The sequence below is a fragment of the Mesoplodon mirus genome (assembly GCF_964341445.2).
Source record: "Mesoplodon mirus genome assembly, chromosome: 7".
Lineage (NCBI taxonomy): Eukaryota > Metazoa > Chordata > Mammalia > Artiodactyla > Ziphiidae > Mesoplodon > Mesoplodon mirus.
The window spans coordinates 57,332,208-57,353,040 of record NC_138983.1 but is presented as its reverse complement, the minus strand read 5'-3'; the positions used below and the strand labels follow the sequence as shown (position 1 = coordinate 57,353,040).

Sequence of the window (20,833 nt, the reverse complement as noted above, 5' to 3'; positions counted from 1 at the left end):
CTGACCTCCTGTATTCAGCAAAATTATCTCTGAAGGGCTTCATCAGCTTTATGGTCCCTGGATCTGACAGACTTGGGTTTGAATGCTGACTATGCCATTTACTTGCTATATGACCTTGGGCAAATTATTTGACTTCTCAACTTCAATGACCTCATCTCTATAATGAAGACAATTACTTCTTAACAAGGTTATCATAAGGATTAAGTGAGGCAATACTTAAACGCTTAACACATGCTTGGTACATAGGAGGTACTTAATACATCATTATTGTTTTTATGAGAAAAGGAGAATATAGATTAAAAAAATCCGGTGACCTCCAGCACAGAGGAAGGCAGCTCCCTATATAACTGGCCAGCAGAACCTCCAAATTCCATCTAGACAGAAAAGTGATCACAGTGAACATCATTCCAGACACAACACAAGTATATTATAAAAAATGATGTTGAAAATATCAGCAAAATGGATTTCTGTTTCCAGCAAGATGGAATATTAGGGACCAGATTTAAACTCCTTCCAGAAACAACTAAAAAACTGTTCAAAATATATGAAAGAACAGTTTTCAAGACACTGGACATCATGTGATGAAAGTTAGTGATCCTTGGTGGATGGGAAACAATTTCCCCAACTTACTGTATGAAAAAAGTTTCCAAGCTGAGATATAGCAGGAGGGAACCCAAGAAAAGGATGGTGGTCTCCCTGAATTGAGGATATGGAACTGGGAATTCAGGAAGGTCAAAGTGGCTAGAGTTTGCTGGGTAGAGTAATGAAGAAATGCATAGAGAGAACTCTGGAAATCTGCAGAGGGTCTCCCTCAAGTCTTCAGCTAAGTACTGATCAGCACATATATGTCAAGAACTACCTGAAGCCAGCAATAGAACCACCCAAAGGATTAGAAGGAACAATCCTCAGCATTCACATAGGTCTGGGAATATTTCCTATTCCCTTTTAACAGAGCAGAAAACCTCATAAGGCACAGGGCATCATGTAGAGAACTGAGAATATCAGTAAGGATACAGAAGACTTGAACAACACTACAAACCCACTTGACTTAACTGACATTTATAGAACATAAGAGCTAACACCAGCAGATTATATATTCTTTTCAAGTACACATGAAACATTTACCAAGATATACCATATAATGGGCCACAAAACAAATCTCAATAAATTTAACATGATTCAAGTATGTTATCTGACCACAATGGAAATAAATTATGTCATTAATAGAAAGGTATCTGTAAAATTCCCGAATATTTGGAAATTCAATAATACTTCTAAACAACCCATGAAACAAAGAAGAAATTATTATTATTATTATTATCTTTTGCAGTACATGGGCCTCCCACCGCTGTGGCCTCTCCCACTGTGGAGCACAGGATCTGCATGCGCAGGCCCAGCGGCCATGGCTCACGGGCCCAGCCGCTCCGCGGTATGTGGGATCCTCCCGGACCGGGGCACAAACCCGCGTCCCCTGCATCAGCAGGCGGACCCTCAACCACTGCGCCACCAGGGAAGCCCCAAAGAAGAAATTAAAAGGCCAATTATAAAATATTTAAAACTGAATGAAAATAATAACACAGTGTATCTGAATTTGTGTGGTATCTGAATTTGTGTGGTGGCGCTTAAACAACATGTAGAGGGAAATGTTTGTACCAAATGCCTATATTGGAAAAGAAGGAAAGTCTCACATCAGTGACCTTAGCTTCCACCTTAAAAAATTAGGAAAGAGCAGATTAAATCCAAATTAATCAGAAGAAAGGAAATAATAAAAACCAGAGCAGAAATCAATAAAATAAAAAATGGAAAAATGACAGGCAAAAAAGTCAATGAAATCAAAAGCTGTTTTCTTGTGTGTGAAGATACATCAAATTGATAAACCTCTAGAAGGATGATCAGGGAAAAAAAGAGGAGACACAAATAAACAATATCAGGAATAAGAGAAGTGATGTCACTACAGATTCTCCAGACAATCAAAGAATAATAAAAAATATTATGAGCAACTTTATGCCAATAAATTTGGCAGCTTAAATGGAATTGACAAATTCTTTGAAAGATACCTATGATCAAAGTCCATTCAAGAAGAATAAGTTGAATAACCCTATCTCTATTAAAGAAATTGCATTTGTTGTTTAAAAAACTCCCACAGGGGGCTTCCCTGGTGGCACAGTGGTTGAGAATCCGCCTGCCGATGCAGGGGACATGGGTTTGTGCCCCGGTCTGGGAGGATCCCACATGCTGCGGAGCGGCTGGGCCCGTGAACCATCGCCACTGAGCCTGTGCGTCCGGAGCCTGTGCTCTGCAACAGGAGAGGCCACAACAGTGAGAGGCCCACGTACCACGAAAAAACCCAAAAAACCCCCAAAAAAACCCTCCCACAGGGGACTTCCCTGGTGGTCCAGTGGGTAAGACTCTGAGCTGCCAATGCAGGGGGCCTGGGTTTGATCCCTGGTCAGGGAACGAGATCCCACATGCATGCCTCAATTAAGAAGTCCGCATGCCGCAACTAAAGATCCCACATGCCGCACCTAAGACCTGCCACAGCCTAAATTAATAAAACTCTCAAAAAAACCTCCTCCAGTTCCAGGTAACTGTTGTGACTTCTATTAAACATTTAAGGAAGAAAAAAATTCTACATAAGCTTCCAGAAAATTTAAGAGGAGGGGATTCAAATTATTTTATGAGACAAGCATTATTCCAAAACCAGACAAAAACATTATAAGAGAACTATAGACTAATAAAGTATCTGCCATAAATAGACATAGAAAAATGCTTATCAAAATTTAAACAAGTTAATTCCAATCAATATATAAAAAGGACAATATACCAAGATCCAAGTGGAGTTAATCAGGAATGCAAAGTTGGTTTAATATTTGAAAAATCATCAATGCACTTCACAGTATTAACAAACTAATAAAGAAAAAAATCATTTGACAAGATCCAACATCCATTCCTATCAGCAAACTAAACAAAAATAGAGGAAACTTTCTTGACATGGTAAAGGGCATCTACAAAAATCCTACTGTGAACATCATACTTAATGGTGAAAGACCGAATGCTTTCTCCCTAAGTTTGGGAACAAGGAAAGAACATCTGTTGGCTCTTACCACTTCTATTCAAGCATTGTACTGGAGACTACAGTTGTTACAGGAAGGGAAAAAAGCAAGCATGGAAGGAAGTAAAACTATCTTTATATATAGGTGACATGATTATCTATAGAGAAAATCTACATAAAAGCTACAACAACTAATAAATGAGTTTAGCAATGTTGTAGGATACAAAATCAATATACAATAAGCAATTGTATTTCTATAGGTTAACAATGAACAATCAGAAATTGAAATTAAAAAATCATTACGATAGCATTATGAAATAGAGATAAGTCTGACAAAAGATGTGCAATACCTATACACTGAAAACTATAAAACACTGCTTAGAGAAATTAAAGACAATTGGAAGACTCAATATTGTTAAGATGTCAAATATCTTCAAGCTGATCTACAGATTCACTGCAATCCTAATGAAAAAATCCTGGTAGAAAACTGATTTTAAAATTCATATGGAAATGCGAAGGAACGAGAATATCCAAAACAATTTTGAGAAAGAAGAAAGTTGGAAGATTTACAATCTGACTTCAGGACTTTAAAGTTATAATAACTAAGACAGAGTAGTACTGTCGTCAAGCTAGACAAATAGATGAGTGAAACAGAACAGGAAGTCCAAAAATAGACCCACACATACATGGTTAGTTGATTTTTTGACAAAGATGTGAAAGCAATTCAGTGCAGAAAGGACAGTCTTTTCAACAACAACAAGAAAAAAGAATTTTACTCACTCTTCTTATGTAACTCACACTGAATCACAGATTTAAATGTAAAGCCTAAAATTATAAAGCATAGAAGAAAATCTTTATGACCTTGGGTTAGGCAAAGATTTCTTAGTTATCATACCACACTATGATCCATGAAAGAGAAAAAAATAAGTTGGACTTCATCAAAAAAATTTCTGCTCGGGCTTCCCTGGTGGCACAGTGGTTGAGAGTCCACCTGCCGATGCAGGGGACATGGGTTCGTGCCCCGGTCCGGGAAGATACCACATGCCGCGGAGTGGCTAGGCCCGTGAGCCATGGCCGCTGAGCCTGTGCGTCCAGAGCCTGTGCTCCGCAATGGGAGAGGCCACAACAGTGAGAGGCCCGCATACCGAAAAAGAAAAAATTTCTGCTCTTTGAAAGGCATTGTTAAGAAAATGAAAAGAAAAGCCACAGACTGGGAGAAAATTATGTAAATCATCTATCTGATAAAGGATTTGTATCCAGAATATAAAAAGAACTCTCAAAATGCAATAAAAGGAAAACAAACAACCTAATAAAATATGGTTGAAAGATCTGAGCAGACACTTCACTGAAGAAGATATACAGATGGCAAATAAGCATAAAAGAAGATGCTCAACATTATTAGTGAAATGCAAATGAAAACTACAATGATACACTACTGCACACCTATTAGAATATCTAAAATTAAATAGATTGACCATACTAAGTATTGGCAAGGTAGTGGAACAATTGGAACACTAGTACTCTATTGAAGGGAATGTAAAGTGGTACAACCACTTTGGAAAACAGCCTGACAGTTCTTAAAATGTTAAACATATAGCCACTGTATGACCCAACCAAACATACATTCATAGCAGTTTTATTTGTAATAGCCCCAAACAACTCAAATGCCCATCATCAGGGTGAATGGATAAACAAATTGTGGTATATTCATACAATAGAATACTACTCAGCAATTAAAAGAAATGAACTATTGATACATGCAACAACATGGATGATACTCAAAATAATCATGCTGACTGCTGGTGGGAATGTGAATTGGTACAGCCACTATGGAGAACGGTATGGAGGTTCCTTAAAAAACTACAAATAGAACTACCATATGACCCAGCAATCCCACTACTGGGCATATACCCTGAGAAAGCCATAATTCAAAAAGAGACATGTACCAAAATGTTCATAGCAGCCCTATTTACAATAGCCCAGAGATGGAAACAACCTAAGTGTCCATCATCCGATGAATGGGTAAAGAAGATGTGGCACATATATACAATGGAATATTACTCAGCCATAAAAAGAAATGAAATTGAGCTATTTGTAATGAGGTGGATGGACCTAGAGTCTGTCATACAGAGTGAAATAAGTCAGAAAGAGAAAGACAAATACTGTATGCTGACACATATATATGGAATTAAAGAAAAAAAATGTCATGAAGAACATAGGGGTAAGACAGGAATAAAGACACAGACCTACTAGAGAATGGACTTGAGGATATGGGGAGGGGGAAGGGTAAGCTGTGACAAAGTGAAAGAGTGGCATGGACATATATACACTACCAAATGTAAGGTAGATAGCTAGTGGGAAGCAGCCGCATAGCTAAGGGAGATCAGCTCGGTGCTTTGTGACCGCCTGGAGGGGTGGGATAGGGAGGGTGGGAGGGAGACGCAAAAGGGAGGGGATATGGGAACATATGTATATGTATAACTGATTAAATTTGTTATAAAGCAAAAAATAAAAAAAATTTTTTAAAAAGAAATAAATTTATTTTCCAAACACACACACACACAAAAATAATCATGCTGAGTGAAAGAAGCCAGACAAAACAAATTGTACACTTTTAAGTATGTGTAATCTATTGTATGTCAATTATACCTCAGCGAAACTGTTAAAAATATTAGTAAAGCTTGGGAATTTTAATGACAACTGGCCACACAGTATTTGAAGATGCTATAAGACCATTAATTATATCAAAATAGGGCAGTCAGTGATTCACCAGATGCTGAAAAGAAAAAAAGGAAAAAAATGCACAGCAATTGAAATGAATCATGATAAAGGTTAGAGGAATAAAGGGTCATCCACAGAGTAAGAGAGTATAGTAAAGAGCAGCGCTTTAGAGGCAGGCATATCTGGGTTCTAATCCCAGCTCTCTCCACTTACTAGCTGTATGCTGTTGGGTGAGACAGTTAATTCTTCTAAATCTGTCTTCTCATCTGTAAATACATTCAGGATGGTTGTGATCATTAACTGAAATAATGTATGAATGTGCCTGACATGGAACCTGGTACAGAACAGATGCTTTACCAATGTGAATTCCCTCCTTTTGGTAGTATTTTAAGCTTAGTTGGTAGAACTGGAGTAGACAACTTATCTTGAGGTTCAGATTAATATTTTTGAACATGTACTATATGTAAGGATCTGTGTCAGGTACTTTACTTGTTATTATGGCTATGGAGAAAGTCAAAGAACATAACACAGCTAGAGACACTTCTCTTAGAAGTGAAATGCTCTACATTTTTTCAATGCCCTACTTTGGTCTTGGCTGTCAGTGAGAGTGGTTCCCTCAATCTGTGGACACCAATTCAACAGACATTATAGGTAATTCCCAGCACCTAGCAAAGGGTCTCATGAGCAGTGCAGGCTCAATACATGCTTACTGAATTGAATTAAACTGATGTTACTGGGAATCTGAAATGTTAGTTTCATTAAAAGTGTGGACATTTTGAGTATGGAGTTTAGTCCAATAAAAAGACGACTGCCCATTTGGAAATACAGTAAATATAAAAGCAATTGAAGATTGTTGCAGGTGTGTTCCATTATTTTCTACAGTTTACATTTATTTCATTACAAAAATCCATTGTTTCTTTCTTTGGGATTTAGCTCAAGCCAACAAACAGATTTTTGTATTACAAAAACAAAGCCTGTTGGATGCAAGGACTATAAGGCATTATTGAGGCAGATGGGAACCAAACTAGCATCCTAACGGTTTAAAATCTTTATTCTTTTCTTTCAAACACACATTCAACATGGTCTTCATAATGAGTAGAGTTAGAACTTATTTTTTATTTTTTTAAATGATTTTTAAAATATATATATTTATTTAATTATTTGGCTGCACTGGGTCTTAGTTGCAGCACACGGGATCTTCGACCTTTGTTGCGGCATGCAGGTTCTTAAGTTGCGGCATGCAAACTCTTAGTTGCAGTCTGCGAACTCTTAGTTGCGGCATGTATGTGGGATCTAGTTCCCTGACCAGGGATCAAACCTGGGCCCCCTGCACTGGGAGCACAGAGCCTTAGCCACTGGACCACCAGGGAAGTCCCCTAGAATTTACTTCTATGCAACTCTGCAAAATGCTCATATACTTATTAGGGAGGCTACACAACAGAGTAATTATCCGGATGCCTTGGCATGGTAGTTGGGGGAAGTGCCTGAAGACAAGGAAGTTACGTAAACACTGTCAGCTATAGTTGGAGAATCTAAGGGGGGGAAAAAAGAGCAGAAAGAACAAAAACAAACCAACCTCAGACTAAAAATCTCTGACTCAGTAGTTCTACTTCTAAGAACATATCTTACAGAAAAAAATCCCCAACATGAAAAAAAATGCATACAAATTTTTTTTTTTTTTTGCGGTACGTGGGCCTCTCACTGTTATGGCCTCTCCCATTGCGGAGCACAGGTTCCGGATGCGCAGGCTCAGCGGCCATGGCTCACGGGCCTAGCCGCTCCAAGGCATGTGGGATCTTCCTGGACCGGGGCACAAACCTGTGTCCCCTGCATCAGCAGGCAGACTCTCAACCACTGCGCCACCAGGGAAGCCCCCATACAAATGTTTTAAAGAGTATTATTTAGAATATGCGGAGGCAATCTAAATATTAAACCTAAAGAGAACAGTTAAGTGAACACATTCCCAATGGAATAGTATACAGACATGAAAAGGATGATTATGAAGATCAACTATCAATATGGAATGTTAAATAAAAGTATACAAAATTAACTTTATTATGATAAATATGTTCAAAAAGGAATAGTAGAAAGAGGAAGGAATTCAAGCAAGTTGCTAACAGTGGTGTTATAAGGATGGAGTTTTGTCATTTTTTTCTCTACTGTACTTCCTAATTTTTTATTATCTAGTTATATAACTCTTTCTACTCTACAATTAACATAATTTCAAAATTAGGTTGTAAATTGGGTATGGGTTTTTGAGTAAGAGAAGGCAAGAAAATAAGAGAAGGAAAGGCCCAGAGACCAACCTGGGTGCGGGGGCAACATCAGTTATGCAGTGGAGGGGTCACCCTCACACCCCAAATCTCAGTAGGGGCAGGTCAGAGTTGCACAGCATGAAGGGTCACCCCCAAATCTCAGGTTCAGGGTCAGTGCAGGGCCTGTTTTCATCAGTGGGAGAAAGAAGGGGTCCTCCACTGACAGAACCGGTTAGAGGCCCACCAAGAAGAAATGATTTCAAAACCAAGACTTAAAAAAAAAAACAACAACCAAAAAACGTTAGAAGACGGATAGGAACGGCTGGAGGTGAAGGAACAAGGGCAAATTCTTCAGCCAGAAGCCCCATGAGATTCTGTTGAATGAAAAACCGTGTTGATTGCAAAGCAACTAACTCAGGTTCATGTAAACCAGCTCCCAAACTTGTTTTGAACTTGCACTGCACCCGCATTCGCTGTACAATTAAAACAGCCCTATCAGTATTCCTATTCCGAGAATATGGAGATGAAGAAAAAACAAGAGATTCTGGTAGAGGTTGCATTATTTAAAATACTGACTTACAAAACTGCACTTGGCTTTTCAAGTCCTGGTGCTCTAAATGCAAGGGTTGATTCTCTCAAGTTCCTCACCCTGTGCCCCCCCAAAATACAATTCTAAGACTGGCAAAAAAAAAAAAAAGAAAATAAGAGAAGGGAGGGATGAGTGACAGAGGGGTGACTGGGTCACTAGCAGCAATCCAATCATAGGAAGCTGTATGTAGACTCTGGTTAACCATCAACTGAATAATTATATCAGTAGAATGCTCTCCTTTTAAAAAAAAATTGCTGTATTCTGTTTTTTTCCTTCCCAATCCTATATTCTGTACCACAGCATAATACAGAAGGCAAAGAGTTAATACTCGAGTAAATATAGTTCTATCCTTATTCTATAAGGTAAACAGACTCTATATTTTAAAAACATTTATCTTCTATAGGGCACTTTACACTAGTAATGTCTAACAGTACTACTAACCATGTTTTCCAGATGGAAGGGAATTCTAAACCTGATGACAAATGCTTTTGTTGGCATCTATAATGGAAGAAATAATTTGGCTCTCAGAATGTGTATTTATGCTCCTTGCCCCTCGCCAGCCAGCTGTCAGTGTGAAGAGATACAAATCCCTCTAAATTATTTCAGGGCTGTCATTTAAAATCAGGTTAAATAAATATTGGGACTTCATTAAACTATTTTATGCCTACACTTTTTCTTTATTTATATTGTTATATCCCTCAGCCGAAAGTGGGAAGACACAGCCTCCGTAAGAGTGACTAGAGGGAAGAAAGAGTGGAATGGGATTGCAAAATGCTCCTTTCACAGAGGATATGACATGTCTCTAGATGAGCTGCTGTTTTGGGAAAGTTGTCAAAAATACCCAATTTATTCAACACTTACAACCAGACTGTACTACTCACTGCCAGACACTATACTAGGGACATCTCCTTCGTTTCCTTCCTTCATACTCAGAAGCCTTTCTTTATCTCCTGTTAAAATTCTTCAAGGACTATCTTTAATGACATTTCCTTCATGAGGCAAACTTCTCTCCTCTTTTTCTAGCTGGTATAGGCAAACCTTGGAGATATTATGGGTTTGGTTCCAGACCACCGCAGTAAAGAGATTATCACAATAAAGTGAGTCACACGGATTTTTTGGTTTCCCAGTGCACATAAAAGTTATGTTTACACTATACTGTAGTTATTAAGCATGCAATACCATTATGTCTAAAAAAATTTACATACCTTAAGAAATACTTTATTGCCAAAAAATGCTAACCATCATCTGAGTCTTCAGCGAGTTGTAATCTTTTTGCTGGTGGAGGATCTTGCCTCGATGTTGATGGATGCTGACTGATCAGGGTGGTGGTTGCTGAGCGCTGGGGTGGCCGTGGCAGTTTCTTAAAATAAGACAGCACTGAAGTTTGCTGCATTCATTGACTCTTCCTCTCATGAACGATTTCTCTGTAGCACGCAGTGCTATTTCATAGCATTTCACCCACAGTAGAACTTCTTTCAAAACTGGAGGCAAACCTCTCAAACCCTGATTTATCAACTAGGTTCATGCAATAGTCTAAATCTTTTGCTGTCATATCAACAATCTACAACATCTTCACCAGATATAGATTCCATCTCAAGAAACCACTTTTTAAAAACATTTTAATTTAATTTAATTAATTTATTTTTTTGGCTGCGTTGGGTCTTCATTGCTGCACACAGGCTTTCTCTAGTTGTGGCGAGCAGGGGCTACTCTTCGTTGTGGTGTGTGGGCTTCTCATTGCGGTGGCTTCTCTTGTTGCGGAGCAGGGGCTCTAGACATGTGGGCTCCAGTAGCTGCAGCACGCAGGCTCAGTAGTTGCGGCATGTGGGCTCTAGGGTGCGTGGGCTCAGTAGTTGTGGCGCACGGGCTTATATGCTCCACGGCATGTGGGACCTTCCTGGACCAGGGTTGAAACCTGTGTCCCCTGCACTGGCAGGTGGATTCTTAACCACTGTGCCATCAGGGAAGTCCCAAGAAACCACTTTTTTTGCTCATCCGTAAGAAGCAACTCTTTATCCATTGAAGTTTTATCATGAGATTGAAGCAATTCAGTCACATCTTCAGGCTCCACTTCTAATTTTAGTTCTCTTGCTATTTCCACCACATCTGCAGTTACTTCCTCCACTGAATTCCTGAATCCCTCAAAGTCATCCATGAGGGTTGGAATCAACCTCTTCCAAAGTCCTGTTCATACTGAAATTTTGACCTCTTCCCATGAATCATGAATGTTCTAAATAGCATCTAGAACGGTGAATCCTTTCCAAAAGGTTTTCATTTTATTTTGCCTAGATCCATCAAAGAAATCACTATCTATGGCAACTATAGACTTATGAAATGTGTATCTTAAATCATATGACTTGAACATCAAAATTACTCCTTGATCCATGGGCTACAGAAGGGATATTGTGTTAGAAGGCATGAAAACAACATGAGTCTCACTGTACATCTCCATCAGAGCTCTTGGGTGACCAGGTGCATTGTTAATGAGCAGTAATATTTTGAAAGCAATCTTTTTTTCTGAGTAGTAGATCTTAACAGTGGGCTTAAAATATTCAGAAAACCATGTTGTAAACAGATACACTGTCATCCAGGCTTTATTGTTACATTTATAGAGAATAAGCAGAGTAGATTTAGCATAATTCTTAAGGGCCCTAGGATTTTCAGAATGGTAAATAAGCACTGGCTTCAACTTAAAATCATCAGCTTCGTTAGCCCCTAACAAGAGAGTCAGCCTGTCCTTTGAAGTTCTGAAGCCAGGCATTGACTTCTCTCTAACTATGAAAGTCCTAGATGGCATATTTTCCCACGATAAGGCTATTGTGTCTACACCGAAAATCTATTGTTTAGTGCAGCCACCTTCATTAATGGTCTTAGCTAGATCTTCTGGATAACTTGTTGTAGCTTCCACATCAGCACTTGCTGCTTCACCTTGCACTTTTACATTATGGGACTGTTTCTCTCTTTAAACCTCATGAACCAACCTCTGCTCACTTCCAACTTTTCTTTTGCAGCTTCCTCACCTCTTTCAGCCTCCACAGAATTGAACAGAGTTAGGGCCTTGTTCTGGATTAAGGCTTTGGCTTAAGGGGATGTTGTGGCTGGTTTGATCATCTGTCCAGACCTCTAAAACTTCTTCCCTACCAGCAATAAGGCTTTTTTGCTTTCTTACCATTCATGTATTCACTGGAGTAGCACTTATAATTTCCCTCAAGAACTCTTCCTCTGCATTCACAACATGGCTAACTGTTTGGCTCAAGAGGTCTAGCTTTTGGCCTATCTTGGTTTTCAACATGCCTTCCTCACTAAGCTTAATCATTTCTAGCTTTTGATTTAAATTGAGAGATGTGCAACTCTCCCTTTCACTTGAACACTTTGTAGGTTATTAAGTGGGCTAATTTCAATATTGTTGCATCTCAGGGAATAGGGAGGCCAGAGAAGAGGGAGAGAGACAGAGGAATGGCTGGTTGGGGGAGCAGTCAGAACACACACAACATTTATCAATTAAGTATCCCAATGGGTGAGATTCATGGTGCCCCAAAACAGTACAGTAGTAACATCACAGATCACTGTCCACAGATCACCATAACAAATATAATAATAATGAAAAAGGAAACCTTCACTTCATTAAAAAATGCAATTATTTGTGAAGTGCAATAAAATGAGGTATATTAAGCTTTTCTGATAGCATTTCACAAAATCATGAGATTCTGGAGCTGGAAGGAATCTTAGAATCTCTGAAACCCAGAGACTTTTTCCAAGGTGTGTTGATGAGTTAGGAGTTAGCAATTTGAGTTTGTTACACAATAGCTCAGTTATACACTGCCATGTATTGTTAAGATCCATAAAAATCTGTCTGCTCTACCAGGTTGTAAGCTCTTTGAAGAGAAAGACCAAGTCATCTCCAATTTGCCCAGGAAGTAGGCACATAAGTGATAAGTGCCTACCCAGTTGATTTAATTAGAAAAGGTGCTAGTCTGAGGAAAATCATGTGGTTGATTGGTTGCCAACAGTACTGCTGAAGAAGCCAAAAGCACGAATGTGCCTGGAATTTGCTATCGTCATAAGTTCTGTTCAATAGAATAAACTGAACTAGATGGAAATTGTGACTTTTAAAAGATGCAACAGTAAGAGACATTCCATGAGACACAGCAACTCTGCTGTACTAGAAACAGGGCAATTTCTTCTAACCCCAAAGTTATGTGGGTGATATGTGCTTATTTCCCCCAGTTAGATTACCATTAATAGTGAAATAAAAATAAGCCTTCAATAGATTGTTTTTCCTTAATATGCACACCCACACACAATCCTTTTTAAATATGCAAGTGTATTCTCATTAGAAAATCAGAATGCTATGTGAAAAAACTGACAAAACTTCCAGGAATGTTCTTAAACTTTGGCCAATTTCTCTAGCAAGGATTCCTTTTATCTGAAAGGCACAAACAATGAAGAGGCACTATGAATACAGTGGAAAGTCAGGAAATTAGAGTTTTAGCTTTTAGTTTGCTACTAGTCCATCTATCTATCAATTCATTCTCTGTCCTTCAACAGACATTTATTGAGTACCTACTATGTGCCAGGCACTCTGCTGTGCAGAGCAGTGAACCAGGTAGGCATGGAAATTACATTCAAGAGAAGATAGACAATAAACAAAAGAAAAGAAGATGACAAGTATAGATTATAATAAATGCCATATGGAAATAAACTGGATGAGAGAGAATAATGGGTAGGGAGAAGACAGCAGAAAATACTTTAGTTTGACCAGGGAGGCATTATATATCTACCTATGTAGTAGTATCAGGCAAATCACTGAACTTTTCTGATACTCAGATCTCCAGGATGAAAAACTAAGGTTGAATTGGATGACATCAGAGTGGAAAAAGCCCTGGATTTGGAGGAAGAAAACTTAAGCTTGAGTTCTGGCTTTGTTTGTAAAACTATACCTGCAGCACTGTTTCTCTGATGAAAGATACTGTGAGCAGAGTGTGACAGCCCTTGTGAACTAAACAGACTAAGCCACAGACTGTGTTCCTTTCCCTTCTTTACGATTGTTTACAACTCCCTGGATGTTTATTTTCATTACCCTGGGAAGACCTCTGAAAACTTTGGAAACATCAGACTAAAATTTTTATCCTGCTACCTCCAGACAAGAAACATATCTACTTAATGAGTGGGATAATGATAAACCTACTACTGATAACATACTTTTCACTGCACATTTTAAGAAATGCACTATTTTTTTCTTCTCTCTTTCCTGCACTAAATTTAACTCAATTAGTAATAGACTAAAGGAAAAAAACCCCAAACCATTAGCAAAAACATTATTTTTTCTTTAAAATTTTGTCTATTATCAAGTTTGACTACATAGTCAAAGAATAGTATCCTCCAGTGAAGTCAACCCATCGTATCCAAGAAGAGAAACCGTACCGAGTGTAACGTTCCATTATTGGTCACTGCAGGAAGGCGGGCCCATCGCTCATTTTCCAGTTCTTCCATCACTTGGTTCATTGCACTCTTTAGCCATGTGTCCACGGAAACACCAATCTGCTTTAGTAGGTCCAGCCGGGCTTCAGCTTTCAACTTAATTATCTAAGAAAACCAAGAAAATGGTCAGAAATCAGAGCATTTTTTCCTCAAATTGATTGTTTTAAAGTTATTCCTGATTTATTAATTAGAACAATCTTGATGTTCACTAGCAATTCTTCCTTGGCATAGATGTTAGTTTTTCACTTGGCGAGAGGGAGAGAGGAACAGGGGAAGAAGGGAAGAGGGAAGGGAACACAAGAACAGGAATCAGAGCTTGCTGACAATGGCAAAAGGCACACTTGCATTTTGACAAGTTACATCAAATATAACTTATCAAAAGGAAGATGTTAATGCAGCATAAAGTCTGCTTTCCTTTCCTTTTAATAAGGCTACGCCTCAGAACATCCCAAAATTTAGCATTTTCAACAGCCTTCTAACCCATTTCCTGGACTTTCTCTTCTCTATAATCCATCTTTTACAAGTCTACGAATTATCTCATCAGTCACGTCCCTGCTTAAAAACTTCCACAATTCCTGCCTGCCTACTGAGTACAGATTTTATATTAAATTATGACGCAGCTGTCAGAAACAGAAGATATTGAGAATAAAAAGTTCCTGTGCTTCAAATTCAAGAAAAGGAAACACTGTCTGTTCTTTGGCTCTTGTTCCAAGCCATAAGCAAGTAATCATAGAATTAGTTTAAACCTGTCCCAATCAAACAGGAACTGCTTTACTCCAATAGCCATGCCTCTGAGTCAGCCAATCTGTGACAGCCCCAAGCTTCTGCAAGGCAGCCAATCAACCACAGCCTCACTCCAATAATCATCAGCAGTTAAGCTTCCACTCCTGCTTCCAACAGTCCATCAATCCCTACACACCAGTTAAAAGCTAGTCTGTAACACATGCCCAGTTTTGAAAATCTGCCAATCCCTGAAATCCACACTTCTCAAAACCCTTTGCTTTGGTTCTACTTTGTCAAAAAGACTATATTTTGTAAATATCATTCTCTTTTGTTTTAGCAAGTAGTAAACTCAGCTTCATTCTTCCTCATATTAGAGTGGTTGTCTCTTCCTTCAACATTTGAAGGCTCCACTGAGATAATTTTGAGGACCTTCACTTGATGGCCTTCTGTGGACATCTTGGACAAACAAGTATGCTCACTGAGCCCTTCTGGTATGCGATTTTGATCACTCTCTGGATTCTTTGCTGAGGGAGTTGGTATCAAAAAGGATCTGAGATCTGACTTGTTTCACTGAGCTCTCATTGCTGAATTTATATTGTATTCCTAAGATTTTAAAATGAGATAAAGGGACTTCCCTGGTGGTCCAGTGGTTAAGAGTCTGCCCTTCCACTGCAGGGGGCACGGGTTCGATCCCTGGTTGGGGAACTAAGATCCCACATGCGGCATGGTGTGGCCACACACACGCAAAAAGAGATAAATTCATATTACATAAAATTCACCATCTTAGTCATTTTCAAGTACACAATTCAATGGTTTTGGATATCATATAGACCTTTATATAAAGTTTTTGGCTTGCAGGCACACTATTTGGTAAACGGTCTTGTAAAAATCTTATTCTTCTAATAATTTTTTTTGGTAACAACTTTACTGAGATGAAGTGCACATATCATACAATTCACCCATTTAAAGTGTATAATACAATTGGCTTACAGTGTATTCACAGATATGTGCAATTATCACAATTTTTTTAAACTTATTTTCTATTGGAGTATAGTTGATTAACAATGTTTGTAATAGTTTCAGGTGTACAGCAAAGTGATTCAGTTATTCATATACATGTATCTATTCTTTTTCAAATTCTTTTCCCATTTAGGTTGTTACAAAATATTGAGCAGAATTCCCTGTGCTATACAGTAGGTCCTTGTTGGTTATCCATTTTAAATACAGTAGTGTCACCACAATTTTAGAACATTTTAATCATCTCCAAAAAAACCCCCATATCCTTTAGCTATTGCTCCCCTATCACTTATTCCCTGTAGCCTCTGGAACCACTAATCTACCCTCTGTCTATATAGATTTGCCTATTCTGAACATTTAATATAAATAGAACCATACAATATATGGTGTTTTGTGTCTGGCTTCTTTTACTTAGCATAATGTTGCTTAAGTTCATCCATGCTGTAACATGTATCAGTATTTCATTGCTTTTTATGGATACTGTGGGTAGAACACATTTTGCTTATCCATTTGTCAGGTGATGGGTTGTTTCAACTTTTCAGCTAATATGAATAATGTTGCTACAAACATTAGTATACAAGTTCTAGTGTGGACATATGTTTTCATTTCACGTGTATATACCTAGGACTGGAATTGCTTAGTCATAAAGTAATGGTATATTTAACCATTTGGGGAAATGTCAGATTGTTTTTCAAAGCAGCAACCTCATTTAACAATCACACCAGCAGGGTGAGTTACCATTTCTTCACATCCTAGGCAAACACTTGTTAATGTCTGCCCTTTTTGATTCTAGCCATCCTAGTGGGTGTGAAGTGGTTATCTCACTGTGGTTTTGATTTGTATTTCCTTGATGACTAACGATGTCATCTTTTCACATGCTTACTGATCATTATATATCTTCTTTGGAGAAATGTCTACTCAGAACCTTTGTCCATGTTTAAATTGGGCTGTCTTTTTACTGTTTTTATTTTGCCTTTGTCTTTTTATTGTAAGTTTTTGATGTATTCTAGATCAAAGTCCCTTATCAGATACATGATTTGCAAATATTTTTTTTCCCATTATGTGGGTCTTTCACTTCTTGATAGTGTCTTGTGAAGCACAAAAGTTTAAAAATTTTGATTAAGTCCAATTTATCTATTTTTTTCTTTTGTTGCTTGGGCTTTTGGTGTCTTATCTAAGAAATTAATCCACGGTCACAAAGATTTATCCCTATGTTTCTTAAAATAGTTTTATAGCTTTAGCTATATAAAAAAAGCTTTAGCTGTTTGGGTGTTTGATCATTTTGAGTTGAGTTTATTTTTTTATATGGTGTGAGGTAGGGGTCCAACTTCATTCTTCTGCATGTGGATATCCAGTTGTCTCAGCACCATTCTAGTATGCATTTTAAACTAATATAAGCAATGAAATGTTTTTGAAAAATAAGTGAACCAACAAACCTCTTCTTGGAAATTATAAATGTTAAGTCATTTAATTGCTGAAGCAAAGAAACAAAGAAAACAGAGAGAGAGAGAGAGAAGTATATTCTGTTTTCTCAAATCCAAGTAATCTAGTTTTCATAAGATTTATTTTTGTCAGTACTTTACCAAACAATTGAGGAACATGGTATTTGCAAACTTACTTTTTTTTTTTTTTTTTTTTGCGGTACGTGCGCCTCTCACTGTTGTGGCCTCTCCTGTTGCAGAGCACAGGCTCCGGACGTGCAGGCTCAGCAGCCATGGCTCACGGGCCTAGCTGCTCTGCAGCATGTGGGATCTTCCCGGACTGGGGCACGAACCCATGTCCCCTGCATCGGCAGGCGGACTCTCAACCACTGCGCCACCAGGGAAGCCCTAGCTGTGGTTTCTTGCCAAGTTCCTTGGAGTTTCTGCTGCCCATGTCTATTTAGGTTTAGCCAAGGATTTGGATGGTTATTTATATGCAAATTTGAGAACTCCCTGACATCTAAGCTCAAGCCAGTAAGACTTAGGCTCTCTGCTTGAATTTTTTAAAATAAATAACTTTATTTATTTATTTATTTATTTTTGGCTGCGTTGGGTATTCGGTGCTGGGCGTGGGGGCTACTCTTTGTTGCGGTGCGCGGGCTTCTCACTGCAGTGGCTTCTCTTCTTGTGGAGCAGGGGCTCTAGGTGCACGGGGTTCAGGAGTTGTGGCTCACAGGCGCTACAGCACAGCCTCAGTAGTTGTGGCACACGGGCTTAGCTGCTCCGCAGCATGTGGGATCTTCTGGGACAGGGCTCGAAACCATGTCCCCTGCATTGGCAGGCACATTCTTAACCACTGAGCCACCAGGGAAGCCCTTCTCTGCTTGAATTTTAGTTGTACAGCCCCTCACAAAGAGCTGTAAAATGTAAATGTCACCAGGTATAGTCCCATTCTTTGAAGAGTCTTTTCCCCTCTAGATTTTATATGCTTTGGGTCATTTTCCAGTTCTATCAAATAGGTATTTTAAATATTTTTACCCTTATTAATAATTGTTATCTAAAAGAGGATATAAGCTAGCCCCTTATTATCAGAAGCAGAAACCCTTGTAGAGATATATTCTACATTCAAAGAAATCTTAAATTTCACTCAGTAATTTACTATTAATAATATTTGCATTGTAATTTTGAAACTGTTTAATATAGATGTATGATAAGGCAAATAAAATATCGTATAATATTATTAGGAAATGAAAATTTCAATATAAGATAAAAAGATATAAATATAAAATAAAGAAGTTTAATAAAATCTTTCCAATTTTAAATTTGAATTGAAAATATCAATATGAACTCATGATTTTAAAAAAATTCCTAGCTCTAACAACAAAGGAAGGGCCAAGAAATAAATGACACCCATAACAATAAGCACCTTTGCAGCCTAGACTTTGGGTGTCTAAATACTATTGTGTATTAAAAGAAAGCAGAGCTTCTTGGAGCAAAGGCTAATTCTAAGCCCGGGCAGGGAAAATACAAGGTGAGCCTAAGATAGCTTGTTGTGCTAGAAAGCAAAAAACGTTCAAAGACTAGTGGGAGTAATGTCAAAAGGATACAGAAGTCAGCTTAAATGGACTCTCAATGGCCAAATTTAGACAATATTGGGCTTAAAGAAGGACAACTGTAATACTGAAAATAGATTAAATGAATAAAAATCTATAATAAATTGAGAATACATAAGGTGGGACTCCATGAGGAGACATAAAGAATAAGTACTGGGGAAAGAACATCTACCGTGGAGCTGTGAACTGAAAAACTCCCAGAGATTGTATAGGGCTGAAAGATGTTGCAGTTCCATCCAGCCAGAGTTGAGAGATCAGAGACCTTGCTGGATACTCATGGCAAAAGAAGAAACTGCAGAAAGGAAAGTCATTAGTAATAAGGCTAAATTAGCCCTACTGGAAAGGCTACTCTAAACCAACCCAAAGCTTAAAAACAGGCCTTGAACAGATCAAACTGAGCTGGCTGCCCAAACAAAACTCAACAGCTTTAAAATAAGAAAAGAGAATCCAGAAACTCAACAGCCAAACAGTCAATTTCTAGTATTCAGTAAAAAATAGTACTAAGTATTTGAACAGCAGAAATATATGAGCCATAACCAAAGGAAACATCAGTCAACAGAAAGAGAGCCAGAAATCACAGATATGATGGAATGAGTAGATGAGGACTTTAAAGTCACTATTATAAACATACTTAAGGATTTAAAGGATAACATGAAAATAAATAGGAGTGAACTGGAAGATATAAAGAACCAAATAGAATTCATAGAGCTAAAAATGTAATATCTGAAATCACAATTCACAGGATAGCCTTAATAGCAGGTTATACACTACAGAAGAAAAGATTAGTGAACTTGAATACATAATAACTCATCAAACTGAGATTATGATAAAAAATAAGGCTGGATAAAACTGTGTGGGGTGATCTTTATATGCAATGTGTAGGACAATATCAAGTGATCTATTATTCATGTTGTTGGAGTTGAACTAACCTATATGACAGAAAGCAGATCAGTTGTTGCCTGGTCACAAAAGAACTTTTTGGGGTGATAGAAATATTTTATATCTTGATTGTGGCAGTGGATATTTAGGGGTGTACATTTATCAAAGCACATTAAAGTGTTTACTTGAAATGGTTACATTTTATTTTATGTATATTATGCCTTAATAAAGTTGATTTTTAAAATTCCATGACATAGTAATAATACTTAAGAAAGGGAGAAAAATACTCATTTGCTGTCCCTGGAGGTGACTAGTACTTGTTAATTGCAATGGAAAAAGAAAAAAGAACTTTAACAGTAGAAAGATTTGGTAGTGCCACCCGAATTGAAAGTGACTATTCTTAGCATCAGTAGTGAGAAAACTTGATAAAAGCATACTGTGATGAAAAACACAGCATCATTTATAAAGTATTCTTGCCTAAAATATAGACTATCATCAGACCTTTAAACTTAACTTCCATTTTATAGTATAGAAATAAACACATAAAGTTAATATTGCAAAATATTAAGAGTTGAATTTAGCATATTGGAAAATATATATTTATTCTTCATCTTTTTTGTATGTTTGAAAATTTTCACAATAAAAATTGAAGAAAGTGATTTGTTAAGAGGTCTACTAACATATACATTATAAGAGTACAGTGAAACCCCACAATAACAAGTCTGGAGGTAATATAAATTTGGATATAATATGATTGGAAATTTTGTTTTTATAGCAGGGTCACCCTTAGCATTTCATTAACCTTGTAGTAATGAGGCCTCACATTTTATGCAGCTGAGGTTTTTAGACTTCTCTTATAGCATTATGGCAAAGGTCTTACCAATTTTTTTTTGAGGTATGCGGGCCTCTCACTGTTGTGGCCTCTCCCATTGTGGAGCACAGGCTCCGGATGCACAGGCCCAGCAGCCATGGCTCATGGGCCCAGCCGCTCCGCAGCATGTGGGATCTTCCCGGACCGGGGCACGAACTCGTGTCCCCTGCTTCGGCAGGCGGACTCTCAACTACTGCATCACCAGGGAAGC

The 20,833-nt window shown here is 38.0% G+C and overlaps 1 protein-coding gene across 3 annotated transcripts in view; it reads right to left on the bottom strand.

Moving 5' to 3' along the window:
- The window catches only part of FCHSD2 (FCH and double SH3 domains 2), a 316,260-nt gene that overhangs the window by 25,110 nt on the left and 270,317 nt on the right, over window positions 1–20,833 (bottom strand). For all 3 annotated transcript variants that reach the window (XM_082626729.1, XM_082626728.1, XM_082626727.1), the window contains one exon: window positions 14,042–14,203. In XM_082626729.1, the coding sequence (XP_082482855.1) occupies window positions 14,042–14,203 (162 nt within the window). The remainder of the gene's footprint in view (window positions 1–14,041; window positions 14,204–20,833) is intronic.